The sequence below is a fragment of the Sciurus vulgaris genome, assembly GCF_902686455.1.
Source record: "Sciurus vulgaris genome assembly, chromosome: 2".
In the NCBI taxonomy this organism is placed as follows: Eukaryota; Metazoa; Chordata; class Mammalia; order Rodentia; family Sciuridae; genus Sciurus; species Sciurus vulgaris.
In genome coordinates this window covers 194,228,564-194,245,666 of record NC_136462.1, presented here as the reverse complement: position 1 = coordinate 194,245,666, position 17,103 = coordinate 194,228,564, and the positions used below count along the sequence as shown (strand labels likewise).

Genomic DNA, 17,103 nt, shown 5'->3' with positions numbered 1-17,103 from the left:
TCACTACTTTGCAGCGGCGATCCGCTCAGCGTCCCCTGTCCTTGAGACTCTCTGTGGCCGTTTTATGTATTCGTGATGAAGAATGTGATGCGTGGAAACAAAAGGAAGACCCTGAGGGCCACCAGAGCACGGGGCAGGGTGGCCGCCAGCTCTCTCCTCCCAGCGTGTGACGCCAAGTTCTACAGCGACGGCAGCGGCACAGACTGGCGTGGACCTTCGGTGGGGCACCTTCCCTGGCTAAGTACACGTGCCACCATTAAGCCGTGGCCGGGCACAACTCCTGCAGGCCAGCACCAGCTTTGCCATCTTTGCCCGTAAAGAAACTGAGGCCCCGAGATGTGTGGCCCCACAGGCAGTAAATGGTGGCAAGCGGACTTGAACCTGGCACGGTGGCTTCAGGCTGGGTGTGGGTTCTTCTCTGAGCATGGGCTTGGCCTGCCCTAGGACACGTGCACCAGTGGACACAGGCGTGGGAGGCGAGGGCAGTGCAGCCGTGAAGGTGGCCTCGAGACTTTCTGTAAACCACCTGGTTCCCTCAGTGACAGTCCCTTGGCTGTATCTTCCACGCTGTGTGAATCTAAATGGAGAAGGAGGCTGGTGTCGGCTTTCACTTCCTGCTGGGACCTGCTGAGAACTGAACAAGGAAGGTGTGCTGTGTCCCCAAGCTTCTGACCCTAAAGGTGCACAAGAAAGAAGCAAGCCCCGGCTTCGCTCGCCCACCGTCCCCTCCGTCTTCATGCCAGTGACCCCTTGCACTCTCTTTTGAAGTTAAGGCCATAGAGTAAAAGATCCGCTTTTGAAAGCAAGGAAAGTCAGGCACGGTGCCACCACCCGGCAGAACAGGTGCTGTCCCTTGTAGAGTCCCTCAGCCCACACCTGCTGGCAGAGGTGTGGGTAAGTGCAGTCAGAGGACTTTTATTGGATTCCGATTCAAAGATGCGTGTTTATTCCAATATTAACACGTGGCGGAATGTGTGCAAAACGGTAAAGCGGTCAGTGTTCGACTAATCTGGGGCCACCAGTCATGATCATCGTCCTCACCGACACGCTGGGCATCTGATTCAATTCTCCCGAGGACCCTGTGAGGCAAAGGGATATGAGACCCTTTTATTTTGGATGGAAGGCAGAGAGAGGTCTAGTGTCTTATCCGTGGTCACACAGCTAATTGGGGGAATCAGGGATTCGAAGCCAGCTCTGTCCATCCCAAAGTTGAGGGTACCCAGGAGTGAGGAGTCCTGAGGGGAGGCAGGGGCCAAGTTCATCCTGGCTCAGGGTCATGGTCAGCCTGTGGCAGAGACTCCTGCTGTACCCTGCGGCCTGCTTCCCTGCTCTCAGAACTGCTGGGCCGTGGGAGGCCTGGAGTGTGGTGGCCCAGCCTTGCCATGGACTGTCCTGAGGAAGTCTGGTTCAGGCTCTGCCGTGGCTGACCTGCTGAGGCTTCCGGGCGCCTCGCCTCCTCCCGAGAAGAGCTCCTGAGGACCGGCCTTCCCTCCCCAGGGAACCATGCTAGGTGCAGAAGCAGTTCTGGTGGCGGCAGAACTCAGCCAGCCGGTGAGAGCCGGAGAGAGGGTCACGACAGACACTGACCCGTATTGCTTCCTCCATGAATGTCCGACTTGGTCTCTGGCTCAGGGCTTGCTTCTCAGTGAGTGCATGAGGACCCCCTTTGGGAAGGGGACCTATCTGAGTAGCTGCACTCCTGGTGGACCTCCATCGAGAGGGGTCACGTGTCTCTGTTGGGTGACCTTCGACCCATCTTTGACATGGAAATGGGGATTGAGAGCTTTGTCCGTGGAAGGACCAGGCCCTGAGGACTTCCGTTCAGGCACCTGATGTCCACCTGTCTGTCCTTTGCTGCTTCCCTTTGAGCAGTGTCTGACGTTCAGACTCTTTCTTGACCCCCTCAGCAGCCTCTGGAGCTGCTGACTCTTTGGTGTATTCAGTGCATTCAATCTTGAAGTATTCCCCTGCGGCGTGCGGGGGAGACTGCGGGGGATACCTTGTCCCTCCCTCAGGGACCGCGTGCTGTGGTCAGATGGGCACATTCCTTCCTCTTCCCTTCCTCTTTTCTCCTTTTTGTTTTTGCACAGTGCTGGGGGTGAGATCCAGGGCCTCTGCATGCTCAGCTGAGCTCCTGGCTCCTCTTCTCTTTTGACACAAGCTTGCCCTTGTCCCCAGTCATTTCAGGAATTGCACCGAGCAAGAACTTTGAGCCCAAGGCTGCAGACCTGGTTGTTACAAAGGGCTCTTCCAGGTGGCATTTACTGCGGTAGCAACCACAGGACTTTTGGTTAACTGTGGTGGTGGCGGCAGTGGGGTGGTGTGTGGGGGGGTGTCTGTTCCAGTAGGTTCCAATGATGCTTTGCAGCCCAGATTTCTCTGGGTGAGCTTTAGAGACGAGACCACGTGGGTTCAGATCTGAACCGTCACGGAAGATGCCAACTGCCATGCTCTAGAAAGGGCCCGGGGTTCTGTGGTCAGGTGTTGGGGGTGCCACATACTGCCTTGGGGGCCTCTGCAGGTGAGCGCATGGAAGCCTGGAGCTGTCCTGTAGTCAAGAAACCCATTTGACTTTGACTCAGCATTTTCCAAACCCTTATTAGCTTGTGGAAGTTTTCCCCTGCTCATAAAACCCTTTAATATCCTTCAGAGTCTGTTCCACAAACACCCTGGAAACACTGGTGGAAACGATTCGTTTCAGCTGAAAACTGCCCAGTGGCCAATGTAGGTGGTCAGTGAGAGAGGCCTGTGATTTGCAAATGCAGGGTTGTGTTTGGCCCAACTTTTTGGCCCCAAACTGGGGAATGAGCACTGGGCTCCCGGGAAGGAGGATTTATTGTTGAGTGAAACCTCCTCAGTTGGTGTGACTCACGCGATCCGGGCCGTCTGTTGCCGGAAAAGTGTGGGGTGGGCTCCTGTGTTTCCACGCACCCTGGTGACTCAGGAGCCGGGACCCTGTTGGGGTCACAGGGTTCCCTCCCAGGACAGAACGTCTAAACCACCTGTGTTCTCAGACAATGGCTAAGGCACGTCTGGGACAGTCGGGGACCCGTAATGAGGCCCCTGGGACACTCTTGGCATTTGCAGGACCTTTCGGAAATAACCTTTGGTTGAACAAAGCATATAATCAAGTGTAATACGTAACAATACTTTTTTTATTTAAAGAAAGAAAGAAGTAATTTTCAGATACAGAGGAGAAAAAAAAAAGATAATGATGTAGGATTCTGAGCGATCTCTAATTTTTTCCTATTTTTTATTGTATGGTTTTCTGTTGTCAACATGCCTTCCGTTCGGGAAAAGAAGCATCCGTACGCACACGTGCACGCCGGCACGCCTTACTGAAAACACCCATAAACTCGCTAAGCCTCAGGGGTGAGTTTGGGGCCTGAGCCTTGGTTTCTAGCAATTTCTCCACAGTCTGTCATTTTCTGCTTTCCAGATGGGCAGCAAGTCTGGGAGATGGAAGCCACGGTGGATAAAGACAAGAGCCAGCCCGTAAGCCCTGGGATGCGGACTTTGAGACGGCAGGGATCCCGAGCCCCCGCCCTGTCATCCTGTCTGTCTGTCCTGTTTCTTTGCCCCCCACTCCCTCCTTCCTTTCCACACAGTGGGACCTGACAGGTACTCAGTAAGTGCACACGGAACCCATGTGTGAGTTGAGTCTTTTTCGGGCGCTGGGTCCTCTGGTTTGGGCTGTGGGTTCTTGGTCTTGACAGTCGATGCTGCAGCCTGTTTCCTTGCTACAGCTGAATAACTCATTTCCCCTGAAATCAGACGTCACCTGTAAATGCAGGGCGTGTCGAGAGGCCCTGCTGTTAGGTGGGCTGCTGAATGCGGCCAGGGTCTTGGTGGGAGTCCAGACCCTGCTGTGGCTGAGTCGTGACGACTTCTTCCTTTCAGAATATGCTTTTTGTGGAGATCCCCGAGTACCGGAACAAGCATATCCGCACATCTGTGAAGGTGAACTTCTACGTCATCAATGGGAAAAGGAAACGGAGCCAGCCTCAGCACTTCACCTACCACCCAGGTGAGGCCTTCCCTCTGGCTTCTTTTCCAGCTGAGGCAGCAGAGGCTCGAGGCACGGGACTCAGGACTCCTGTGGTCTTCTTCTAGCTGGGCTGCCTGAGGCTGGGGACTCAACCTCTCTGAGCCTGTTTTCTCATCTGTCAGATGGCAACTTCTTTATAAGAATTATGAGTCAGATGCCCATAAACCCTGAGCTCGGTGCATGGTTAGCGGATGTCAGTGATATCAGCTATTATTATCTTCCTCCGGGTGCGGGAGGGAGAAGGGCATGAGTAGACAGGTTTTGAGGGGTGGGGTTTTGCAGATGCCTCCTGTCCCTGTCTTGGACTTGACCACTCTAGAGGTCAGAAGTGGACATGCCCTAAGGCCTAAAGAACCTTTAGCTGCTGTGCAGTGGGCAGGCTCCTGGTGGCCAGAGAAGCCACTGAGTGGATAACCAGGCCAGGAGCTCTCAGCTGCACAGGCACATGTTCCTAAGAAACGTAGTGACTGCCATTTGTCATTCATTCATTCATGTGTTCCCATAGTATTTGAGCTCCTGGGACTGTAGATATAGACCCAGGAGTGAAACAGAGGAAACCCGCCCACTTGAAACTGGCCCTCTGCAGGGTCGGGGGATCTGCTAATGGAGAACATTGCTATTATTGGTGTGTCAGATGATGCTAAGGCTGCACAGTGGCTGGTTAGGAACAGCCAGGAAAGGGGAGTTTTATGTTGGAATATTTGTCTTCAAGCTCTTCCTTGGGAAATAGGCTAGAAACTTCCCAGGCTGACAGAAGATCTGCTGGCTACCCGTCCCAGACCTGAAGCCCGTGATCTGGGACCTGAGTCCCCCGGTCCTATCCTCTGTCAGTTTTAGACCCTTAAACCCAGGGGACACCTGACCTGGGAGCTTGGCTTTGGAGGCACGCGTCCCTGCAGGACACGGCTGTTCCAGCAGTGATGTCACACACGGTCAGGAGCAGCGGTCAGGTTACCCAGACCACGTAGGACCCTAACGGTGGGCGCCGCTGGGTGGGCCCTGGGCTGCAACGCAACCATTTCTTCTAACGTAGCGGTTTTCAGGCTCGTTTTGTGGCGCGGGCTACTCGTGGCCAGGAGGCTCCTGGCCTGGCCTCCGCACGCATTCTTTGGGTCGAGCAGGGCTGAGTGAGCCCTCTGGCCCCCAGGTGCTGGCCTTCCAATGGCCTCTTGAGAAGTGGTTTCGGTGGTTGAGTTGGACCTGCTGCCCTGCCCGCTCGCCTCCCTCCTGTGACCCTTGTGCTTGGGAGGCCACCCCAGGCTCCGTCCTGCCACTGGTCGTTTGCTCCAGTGAGAAGAAAGGTGGACACAGGGAAGCTCCAGCAAAGGTGTCGGAGAGGAACTGTTTCTGGTGATTCGTGCCAGGCAGCGGTGACAACGTGGGCAGTGGTAGTCATCGCGCACTGTGGCTGACTCCCAGCACCTCTGCAGGTCACTCGCTGGGCTTGGTGCCTTGCACAGGGGTCTCACTCAGTCCTCCCACCAATACCACTGAGTAGCTGTGATTGTTTCCACCAGCTCACACACAGGGAAACTGAGACCTGGTCTTGTTTCCCCAAAGTTCCACAGAATGGAAGAGGGTGACAGTTAGTATTGGGTCATGCCTTCCTCTGGGAATATCTGAGTGCCCATTAAGAACAGCTGCTGTTTGGGTTCCAGAGACCCAGCACTGGACAAGACAGAGACCAAAGAATTCCCTGGGCAAGCTGTGTTCTAGAGGAGGTGGTCAGATGATAAAGCACATAGGACAGAGACCGTCTCTCAGATGGTGACATGTGGCAAGAAGGAAGACAGGGACAGGGACGGGAGCTACCGGGGTCGGGAGGGGAGGGGACATTTGGTCTTCAGATGACATCTTGAGAAATGATGCTGTTTCTCAAGAAGCTGGGTTGTGACGGTCCCAGGCCTGAGTCAGACCTACAAGCCATCTTTCCAGTTTGGAAAGACCTGTCACTTGAGATCATGGCCAGCCTGAAGTTTCCAACTTGACAGGACTGATTGCTCAGGGAGCCTTTGGCCCCTGGCTAGTAAGTTGTAGAGCCAAAGCCTGTGGCCCACCCGCGTGGACACCCAGCGCTTGTCCCTCGCCTCCGTCCGCTCCTCCTCGGAACACACGGCAGGTCCTTGCAGGTGCCGAAGTGTGTGCTTTCTCTCCTTGCAGTCCCAGCCATCAAGACGGAGCCCACCGATGAGTATGACCCCTCTCTGATCTGCAGCCCCGCCCCCGGGGGCCTGGGGAGCCAGCCGTATTACCCACAGCACCCGATGGTGGCCGAGTCCCCCTCCTGCCTCGTGGCCACCATGGCTCCCTGCCAGCAGTTCCGCTCAGGGCTCTCGTCCCCCGATGCCCGCTACCAGCAGCAGAACCCCGCGGCCGTCCTCTACCAGCGGAGCAAGAGCCTGAGTCCCGGCCTGCTGGGCTACCAGCAGCCGGCCCTCATGGCTGCGCCCCTGTCCCTCGCCGATGCCCACCGCTCGGTGCTGGTGCATGCCGGCTCCCCGGGGCAGAGCTCGGCCCTGCTCCACCCCTCCCCGGCCACCCAGCAGGCGCCCCCCGTGATCCACTACTCGCCCACCAACCAGCCGCTGCGCTGCGGGAGCCACCAGGAGTTCCAGCACATCATGTACTGCGAGAACTTCCCACCAGGCGCCGCCCGGCCTGGCCCGCCTCCCGCCAGTCAAGGGCAGAGGCTGAGCCCCAGTTCCTACCCCACGGTCATCCAGCAGCAGAACGCCACAAGCCAAAGAGCCGCCAAAAACGGACCCCCAGTCAGTGACCCAAAGGAAGGATTACCCGCGGGGGTGACGATCAAGCAGGAGCAGAACTTGGACCAGACCTACTTGGATGATGGTAAGACTCTCTGCTTCCTTGTTGCCCAGCAGGGGGCCCCAGCAGCTGCCCCAAAGCCCACCGAGCGGCCCAGGTACCACCGCTTTGGGCCTCAGCGTCTCCATTTAATGAAGGGGCTTGAATAAGATGGCTCGTGAGGCTGTAGCTGGGGTGGGGACAGCTTTAGATGCCCCTCCAGCCACCCCAGTAGAAAAAGCCAACGAGAGTGTCCCTTAAGGTCATGAACTGGGTCCATTTAACTGCCTCCACTCTTTCCGATTGCCAGATTTAGATCGAGGACAGGAAAAACAGAGAGGAAAGAAAGTTAACTTCCTTTTGTTCCTACAGAGAAAAATCCCACTTTATAGCAGGTCTTTGTGCGTGTGGGGGAGGAGTGGGGAAGAAGGAAGGAGCGCGGACATTGAAAGGGGCTCTCAGAGGGAAGCCGGAACAGGCAGGCGGGCAGGCTGCGGGCAGCCCTCCGCCATGTGCCGGAACAGAGGCGCATTGATAGGAGGGCGGCCGTGGCTTCCGTTGTGGCGAGTGCGGCCGATGGGCGCTTGGGCGAGGAGAAGAAGAAGAAGGCTTTGTGTGGGCCTGAAGGTGCCCCAGGCTGTTGGCAGGAGGCCTGGCCACAGGCACACCTTGTCGGGCCAGCTGTGATGTGGCCTGGATCTGGATCTCGGGGAGGAAAGGCCAGTCCTGTTGATTGGACTCACCTGAGATCCACAGGGTGTGGCTGCAAGATAGAGGTTGGGGCAGGCAGAGCGGCCTTCTCCGGGGGCAGGGGTACAGGAAAAAAAGAAAAGAGGAAGATCGGCGACCGGCATTTCCTGATGGGAGAGGGACACCCTGATGGCTGGCGGCTGCCCCAGCTCAGCTTGCGTGTCACTGTTGGAGGAGCCCTGACCCAAAATGTTTGGGACCAGGGTTGTTACCTATCTTAGAATATTTGTATAAGACTTTTCCCGAATCCAAAAATCTGAAAATCTGAAATAATCCAAAATCTGAAACTTTTTGAGCATCGCGCCAGTGCTCATAACATTTTGAATTTTTGGATTGCAGATGTTTAATCTGTACTCTGACAACTCAATTGTTTAGGGAGATTAACTTTCAGGGACCCAACCAAGAAGAAAGAAGCGAGGCAGAGACTTTCAGAACAGCTCCCGTCGGGGGAGGGACCAGGTGTGAAATTTCAGACCCTCCAGTGTTTGTTGATTACTTTCCACAGCCTTGATGGGCCAGGGTAGCCGGGGTTCCGGGACTTCTAGTAATTTCTGTGTCCTCTATTAAAACTATCCGCCAAAACATGTCCCCAGACCTCATCCAGCAAAGGCCTCTGGGCCGCCTCCTGTAGGGTCACACTGCCTCACAAGCTTTAGGAGGCTGCTCTGATAGTGCAGTGGTGGCTCTGAGCCTGGAAGTCAAGCAGGGTGGGAGTTAGGGACGCAGTGCCCATTCTGAACGGGAAGCCAGTGCACAGCCCTTCCTCGGTCTGTTCATGTCCCAGACGGCTAAGATCGAGTCTCGGTGCTTCTTTTAAAGGGGATTGCCAGTGTAGAGAAGGAAGCAGTAGGACGCTCTGGGGACACGTCTGTAACTGGACCTCTCCACGTGCCTGGGTGACTATTGGAAACGAGGTGCTTTATGAATAAATGAGTGGCCGGGCAGGGCAGGAGCTTCCCCAGCGGAGAGCTGACTCGCTTGGCCTCCAGCTGGGAAATGTGCAGGCCTCTCCCACCCTGCCCCTGCGCCTCGTTAAAGAGCAATGGTGAGCGCTTCTGTTAGGGAACCGCCACGTCCGGGTGGGTGAGAGGCCACCAGAAGGCCTCAGTTGGTCCCGATCCAGAGATGGGTTTGCGCATGTCACAGAGGAAGCCGCCGAGCGTGGAGACTGAGGGCCTCCTGAGGCCTCCTCCAGACAGGACGCTGGCGGTGTGGGGCAGGTGCTGCGGATGGGGCGCAGGAGGCTCTTCCTCGGAAGGAGTCTTCCGGGTAGCACCTTTTGTGCGACCCTGCCCTTGAGGTTTTGGGAGGAATCCATAGCTTCTGAAAGGTGAAAAAAAGAAACTGAATTGAACGAAGGTTTTAAAAAGTGCGTTTGCTGTGGGCTCAGAGCCTTTTCTGTGGCGGTGGGCGCCAGAACTCTCTAAAGCAAGGAGCTGTAGCCTGTCAGAGGGATTTGATCGCAGCAAAGAGGGCCGTGGCGCACACCCGCGGCTGGGTCCCCGTGGTCTTCAGTGCACTGAGCAGTCGGCCTGGCCCTCGCCAGCACCGACCAGAAGTGATGTGAAGGGAACTTGGCGTCGGGAAGCCGGAGCTTCCTTGTGCCCGTGCTGCGTTCAGGCCCTCAGTTCTCTGCCTTGGGTTCCTGGGCCCGGGGCCACAGGGAGGAGACGGTTTCCTCCAGACTCCCCCAGAGCGGCAGGCGGCTGCTGGGTGGTTAGCGTGCACCACTGGCCTCGCCCAGCTCTGTCCGGCGTGGCCTTTCGTGCTCGGTGATGAGCCACGTCATGGCCACTGGGAATGCAGGTGCAGCCTTGCCTCCCCGTCACTGGGATTTCAGCTCCTCCCAAGAGGCCTCCTGCTGTGTGTGGAGCGCACACTTCCAGATGTCCCTCTGCGTGGATGTGGGAGCCAGACTTCACAGTCTGTTGTTCTGTGTTTACTCCTGACAAGTAGACTGGTCATGTCTCCGTCTGGCTGAGGCAGGTCCCGGGCTTCAGCTCCTGTCCCGTCCCGTGGTGTGTGCGTGCAGGGGTCTCCCTCAGGAGACGCGTCTGGCACACCGAACGCGGCCGCGTGGCTGCACCATGTGCTTCCTGGGCGTGGGCTTCTTGGCCTCCCTAGGAGCTTGCCAGAGCTGGCTGTCCTCGAAACCTGGGTGAGAGCCTGCCTCCCATGTGTGGGGGCCGGGAGGGTCTGCAGCTGGAGGAGGGGCGGGCGGCGGAGAGCGGAGGCTCCGTCCTGCACAGATGCGCACCGACCTGGAGATGGGCCGCGCCCCTCCCGGGGTCCAGGAGCCCCAGCCTTTGGCTGTCTCCCGTCTGGCCCATGCCCCAGAGCGCCTCCCGGCGTCCTCTGCCTGCTCCTAGTCTCTTCCCGGCCGGCATTCCTGCACGCAGACGCCGCTGTCCTGGCCGCTCTTTGTTCTTTCTGGGAGCGCCAGGAGCTGCTCCTGCTGTCCCCCTCCAGAGGCTGTGGTGCTTGCAAAAGGCTCTTGAATAGCACAACGGATGCTGCTCTGGGGCACGGTGCCCACCCCGCCGCCCACCCCACACAGCTGCGTCCTCAGGGAGCTGTGGGAGCAGAGGGCTTGCTCACTCCTGCCTGTCTTCTCCCTGATTTTGTTTCCCCTGTGACATCTCTTGTCCTGAAGCCCCCGACACAGCTGGGGCACCCACAGCTGCTCGCAGTAGCTGGACCTGTGATTCCCGCCCTTCCTCCCTCCCGGCCTCCTCCTCGGCCCTCCCCAGCCTTAACCCTCCTCCTTCCCTCTGCCCTTGGCCCTTGACCTCTCTGTCCTTTCCCCACTGCCCGTAGCCAGCTGCCGCTTTATGCCAGGCACTTCCCTGAGCCTCAGGGGCACCTGGTGAACAAGCCAAGCGGGTCCTTGTTCCCGTGGGGTGTTTTCCATAGGGGTGGACATTAGTATGTAAGGTAATAAACAAGGGACTTGCAGACAGCAGAGGAGGCGCTGAGGGAGATTGCTGCAGGGCGGCTGGATGGGGGTCCCTGCAGACCAGCCAGGGGGCTCCACGGCAGGGCCTGGGGGGCTCCGAGGAAGGGCGCTGAGAGAGAGGGACCCACAGTGGTGGAGCCCACGAGGGTGGAGGCGCAGTCCGGTGCTGGCAGGTGTGGGCCGCAGTGCAGCGTGTCTGACCCCGTCTGGAGTCCACTCTGGTCGCCCCTGTGGAGGGCGATTACAGGGGCCGGAGTTGGGAGGAGGGAGGCGAGGCCTCCGGCGTGTCCAGGAGCTCGGCAGGTCCACGTCCATCTCGGCTCCTCGGCGGGGTTTTGTTCTTTAGTCTCATTTACTGGTTGTTGATCTCCGTCCAAAACCTTAAGTGGATGATCCATGGCTCACACATTCTTTCACTAGTGAGTAAGTTTTGAGGGACTCCTACCGCAGCGCACTGTTCCCGGGCTGTCTCGCTGCTGGCTGTCTTGAGCCTCCGCTGTGCCTGCTGCGTGGTGGAGCTGGAGCGCGGGAGCCGGGGGCAGCTCTTGGAACGTGTCCCCCAGGGCCGAGGGGCTTCTGCACTGCATTCTAGACAGAGCCAGCCATGGGGAAGGCGAATCCCATAGCGGGAGGGTGACGGCCTGGACGGTGAGCACCGTGTGTCCTTCCACTGTGCGGCTTCTGGACACACCTGGAATCGCCAAAAGGGGCCTCACCGGGCCTTCTTGCAGCTTCCTTATGTACAAAGGAGGGGATGGCTGTGCACTTTAACACGCCCCCAGCACAGGCCAGCGGGACACACTGGGGAAAGGGTCACAGGCGTGACTCCCGGGTGCCTTCGGGAGCCACTGCTGAACTGGGCGTTCTGAGGTCACCAGGCCACCTCACCACCAACTCTGCCACAGGCTTTGGGGTCATGGGTGCAGCCCAGCAGCCTCGAGGCACAGCCACAGGCGAGAGGACCCAGGGGAGATCCTTGACCCCATTTTAGAAACCTCCTCTAGAGAAAGGATGTGGTCTGGTGCTGGCTGGGGTGTGGCTGGGCAGACATACACGCCGAGTGTACAAACGTGAGAGCGTTCACCCCCGTAGGAGAGCGTCGACCGCTGCTCACCCTAAAACCTGCTTCTCGTTCTTCACGTCAAGTTCTTAAGAATCATGTGCTGAAATATATTGATGGAATGAACTTGAGTCTTTTGTTCTATATTTAAATATCAAAATATGTGTACATCCAGAAGTCAGTAGCCTGCTCTGCATGTGTCGCAAGGGGGCCACGCGGGGATTGTGCCTGCATCCGTATGTTGTCAGTGCCCCAGAGGCCCACATCCTCCGTCCCTCCAGGAGGTGCCCACTCTCCTGCCTTCTAACGGCAGAGGTTCGTTTTATTTTACAAACAGAAGCCACACAGTGGAACTCTCTTGCATCTGGCTTCTCTCTGTCAGCTCCTGGGCGGTGAGATCCGTCCCTGTCCCTGGGTGCAGGGGAGCATCTTCCCTTTTCCCGAGCAGTCTCTCCCTCCCCGTCCTGTGGTCAGGGACAGGGCGGCTGGGTCACTTCTGGTTTCATGCCTGAAACGGTGTGCCCAGGCTTGAGCTCTTCTTTCAGTGCCCAGGGAAGCACATTCCTGCTGAGCACCTGGTGGGGAGTGGAGCCCCCAGGTCTGCAGAGTCTTGTCCCCTTTGACTGCCACAGTGACCCGAGTGGAGCGAAGCCTGCGGAGCGTGGCCATCTCATGTCTTCCCGCCCTGGGTCCAGCCCCACTTCTAGAGGACGTGTCTGTTCACCAGGGATCCGAGCGCGGGACCCCTGTCAGTGGGGATGTCAGGGTCCTCCCGCTGACCCGTGCCTGCTGGCCCTCGGCCATCTCCACCTCTGTTCGCGCACCATGGAAACTCCCGCTCTGGCTCCTGTGCTGCCGAAGTGCACCCGGGTCAGGACTGGGAGTCGCCATCAGAATCCGTGCACGTGGGGCCGCCATCTGTAAGCAGGTTGGGGGCAGCAGCCCCGCCCACCTCAGGTTTCTCCTGGCATCTTTTATACTCTTACCTTTATTTTGGCCACTCAGACACGTGGGCCTTCTGGACTTTAGAGAGCACCTGATGAACAGGCAAAAGCCCCAGAGAAGGAAGCATCCTGCAACTCAGGGACTGGCTTTCAGGTGGCAGAGAAGCCAGGCAGATGTTTCGTTCACCTGGGAGGAGACAGGCCCAGAGGCTGGGCCCCAGGGAGCAGCGCTGTCCACCCGTGGTGAGCCCTGGGCACCGTGGAGGGCCGGGCACTCTCCCTACATGTGGTGGTGGTGCTGTGGGCTGCCAGGTGGCTCGGCCCAGCGGCCTGTGGTGTGGTGGCCTGGCCTGTGTGGCTTTTCCCGGTTCGTGGCCTGCCTGGTGTCCCCTCAGCACGTCCCCATCAGACCTAAGATGCCAGCTTTGGCTCTGCTGTTGGCTAGGTGACTTTGGCCAAGTCACCAGCTACCATTTCCCCATCTGCAAAGTCGGGGCTCACAGCCCCCCCTCGGCTGTGCTGAGGAGCAGATGAGGTGGTGCAGGTGGCGCGAGGGAATCCTTAAGGGACACGAGCTGCTGTTGTGTTTGCTGTGAGCTTATCACCTCGACTTCTTGTGGAACTCGGCTCAAAAAATTTAAATATACCTTGGCGGAGAAAACAGTGGCTGTTGTCGTCTTTGGTGACAGGATTCCTCCCCTCTGTGCCCTGTCTCATGGGCGGAAGTGGGGCAAGCCCAGGGCAGCCCGCAGCTCCGGGAGTGTGAGGACTCACATGGGCGAGTGTCCTGCTGCGGCACCCCGGAGCGGGGCTCGGTGGCCCGAGTTCTGCTGTTGGGCCGCAGGCAGAGGGGCCTCGGGCGTCCCTGGGGGCCCTTTACCCAGAGGCTGGCAGTGCCAGTGTGTGAGAAATGGGCGAGAAGGAGGAGAGGCGCGCCCTCCAAAGGGCAGGAAGTGGAAGGAACGGGGATGAAAAGCTTTGTTCAGCAGGTCAGGGTCCCTCACTGGGGCCACGCAGTGCCCACGGCAAGTCTGTGACAAAGCAGCTCCTGTGTCGGGGGCGTGCGGAGCCCTTGGAGGGCGGCGCCCTGTTGGCTGTGCCGAGGCGGGGTCTCCTGGTGCTGACCGGGGGCACAACCGGGGCCTCTGTTCAGATGAGACCCGCCCAGGTGGCTGCCCGCCTGAGTGGCCCAGAGGCTGTGGGCACCTGGGTGTCCTCCCAAGGTGCTGCATGGCATGCCAGAAATCCCCAGAAACCACCCGCTCCAGGTTTGATTCAGTCGCCAACCAAGTTGACCCTGCTGAGCACCATTCTTTATTTTGTTCATTCAAAAATACACTAAGAATATATTTTATGTATTTTGTTTGCAGAATATAAAACAATATAAAAAGATATCCAGTAGTCTTATTCTCATTTCTTCTCTGCCCCCTGATACTAGTTCTCCTCTAGCCTTCTAGAACATCATCTCTTAGTCCTGATGCCATGGCATGGGCCTGTCATTCCAGCATCTGGGGAGGCTGAGGCAGGAGGCTCTCAAGTTCAAGACCAGCCTCAGCAACTCAGCAGGGACTTGTCTCAAAATATAAAAAGGGCTGGGGAGATAGCTCGGTGGCAAAACGCCCTTGGGTTCAATTCCTAGCACCGCAAAACAAACAACCCAACGGTTTTTTTCCTCAGCCTCTTTTAATTACCACCCTCTTTTAATTACCACCCTCTCCTCTTTAAGGAATCTTTTAGATGATTTCCCCTGACTGCTATCCCAATGAAATGCCAGTATCATAAACTGACTGTGTATCTGTTTGTGTAGCTCTTTGTAGGGCCACAAAGCCCTGGAATAGGTAAGATTTTTTAAATAACCCCCACCCAAAAGAACCCACTTTTGTGCCACTGGGGTCAGTACCATTCGCCTTGGGACTGAATGTTCTAGGGTCCTTGATGTAATCACTGTCAGATGCAAATATATATTTGTATTTCCCCCTTTCTTCTTCAAAAGGGAGCATAATGTACCCCCAGGCTCCCTGGGAGTGGAAATCTCCATTCTGCTTGCAGTCCCAAACAGCAAGGAGAGACGGTCCTGTGCACGTCACATGGCAGAGGGAGGCTGGTTCTTAGCAGTTCTGCCTGTGCAGGTGGCAAGGGCAGAACTGGGCTTTGAAGAAGAGCCGTGAGGTTGACTGAGCCTGAATCTTCTCATCCTGTCAGGCTGCTTCCTGTTAATTCAGCAGGCATAGTCTCATTAGAAAGTTCAGGTCCAGAAAACTTTGGACAAGCTCACAGAATCGACAAGAGCTGCTATTTGAAGATCACCAACTGAGAGCATGGCAGGTCTGAGATGCTTTCCTGAGAGCAGAAACCCCAGGTGGTGCCTGTCCCCAGTGACATCTTTATTCGGCCCCTTGAAGCCCCCTCTTCCAATTCTAGGGTCCCCACCATCCCTTCCCAAATGCAGTGCTCTCCGCATTGCTCGCTTACGTAAGAAAGTTACTTCCAGCTGCCTCCAGACCCCAAAGTGCTCAGCCTCTTTCTGAAATGCTGCAAAGCAGATGTTTCAAAGGAATGTATGCTTGCATTTGGAGGTCAAATGCCACCAAACCGCAAGAAAGTCCATTCCCAGACTTGCTGTCCTCTCAGCCCACATTCCAGAGCAGCATCTGACCCACAAAGAGCTGACAGCTCCCAATACAGAGGACCAGGACAGGCCTCCCAGCACCAGCCGAGGACCTCAGTCATCCACCAGACAGCACTTTCACTCTGAGTCATTGGTGCCACATTTATAGCATCCACCTCCAGTGAGGCTGCTCTCTTGCAGTAACAAGCGGATGTCCCTGTGACGGACAAGGTGCGTGGTTCAGCAAGAGTTATGGGTAGCTCAGCCTTCATAAAACTTTTAAAGGCCTTGTCTGTGCTTCCATTCCTGTTAGAAGAGAGTGCAGAAGGCTCGCCTCCCTCAGTGCTGGGTGCTGGACACACACTGGAGACTCACTCCCCAGGGATGCTGCGACTCAGGGCCATTATTTTGAACTTTATCGCATGCAGGACTACAGGTTGAGAACTCATCACTTGTCCCAGGCCATTGCCGAAAACAATCCACAATTTTTTCATATTAAAAGGAAGTTCAAAAAAACAAAAACAAAAGGTCTAGCCAGGCATGGATAGCACAGGCCTGTAATCCCAGGGGCTCAGGAGGCTGAGGCAGGAGGATCGAAAGTTGAAAGCCAGCCTCGGCAACTTAGCAAGACCCTAAGCAACGTAGACCTTGTCTCAAAATCAAAAATAAAAAAGGGCTGGGGATGTGGCTCAGTGGATAAGCACCTCTGTATTCAATCCCTGGTACCAAAAAAAAAAAAAAAGTACATATAAAAGTTTCCAAATCAGCTTTAACTATTTTTTTTTTTCTCTATAGAAAACTAGAACTTAGAAAGCACCTAAGTTGTTTGAAGCTATGAATTAGGTGGCTGGCAGCAGATGAAATCTTATTTTATATACTGGATGTTTTCTGTCCTCCCTACCTTCTCCCCCACCGGTGAACCCATTTTGGGTAAATGGCAAAGCTTTGTTTTCCTGGGGCTAGAGGACTCAAAAATTTAAATAGTCCGCTCTTATGCAGTAGCTGGGATTTTACTCCATTCCATAGAATCGAGATTGGGTTTCGTTCTGTTTTCTTGTTGCCTGCAGGTGAGATTCTGGACTCTCTTCTTGCCCTGGATCTACTCAGCTTTATTGTAGGACTGATTTACTTTTCACCCATGCAGGAAAGGGAGGGCTGTTGCGGGGAATGATGAGACCATTTATTTGGCTTTTCCCCGTCGCATTTTTAACACCTCTTTAATTTTTTATTGATCGAGTTGGTCAAGTTGAGACTGTTTACAGAGGACAGCTGGGCCTGTTTTGCCCATCCGGGAGGTGAAGAATCTTCCTCCAGGTGAAGTCGGAGACAGCGCAGGTTGAGTTGTAAGGAGTCTTCTCTGGTCCTCAGCAGTGAATCCTGCTATTTTCACGTTTGGGGATGACATCTGTCTCATCCCTCTAAACTGCTGTGAAACCAGATCTCTGGCAAGACAGCCAAAGCGGGAAGTTCCCTGGACGTGTTACCATCAGCTTTAGTGCCCCAACCTGGCTTTACGACAGGGCTGACTGTTGCGAGCAGTTCGGACCAGAGTCCCAGCTTCTGCAAATGAACAAACGGCTTTCATCCGAAGCTTGTTAGTTCCACTATCCCGGGGAAGCCGAGGGGACACTCCCTGGCCGTGAATTTCTAGAGGAGGTTCCGTTGCATAAGCCTTCGATGTGGAGGTGCCTTTGAAATATCCTGCAGCCGGTTCTTATAGATTTTTGGAAGTGGATGGTGTCTTTTGCATTCTCAGCTTTATTGAAGGCCTAAAGAAGAATTGACCCCAAATTGATTAAAGCGCCCTCTCCACCCTTTACAGATGGATTGAGTTGTGGTTGGCTTTTGTGCTGGGGAAAGGGGCAGCTGATGGGTGTTCCGTGGCTGCAGATATTATGTTTGGCCCACCCACACAGTATTTAAAAAAATATT

At 56.0% G+C, this 17,103-nt stretch overlaps 1 protein-coding gene across 11 annotated transcripts in view; it reads left to right on the top strand.

The window, feature by feature from the left end:
* The window catches only part of NFATC2 (nuclear factor of activated T cells 2), a 131,059-nt gene that overhangs the window by 90,358 nt on the left and 23,598 nt on the right, over nucleotides 1-17,103 (top strand). For all 11 annotated transcript variants that reach the window (XM_079127013.1, XM_079127011.1, XM_079127012.1 and 8 more), the window contains 3 exons: nucleotides 3,440-3,495; nucleotides 3,901-4,027; nucleotides 6,209-6,898. In XM_079127013.1, coding sequence (XP_078983139.1) covers nucleotides 3,440-3,495; nucleotides 3,901-4,027; nucleotides 6,209-6,898 — 873 coding nt within the window. The remainder of the gene's footprint in view (nucleotides 1-3,439; nucleotides 3,496-3,900; nucleotides 4,028-6,208; nucleotides 6,899-17,103) is intronic.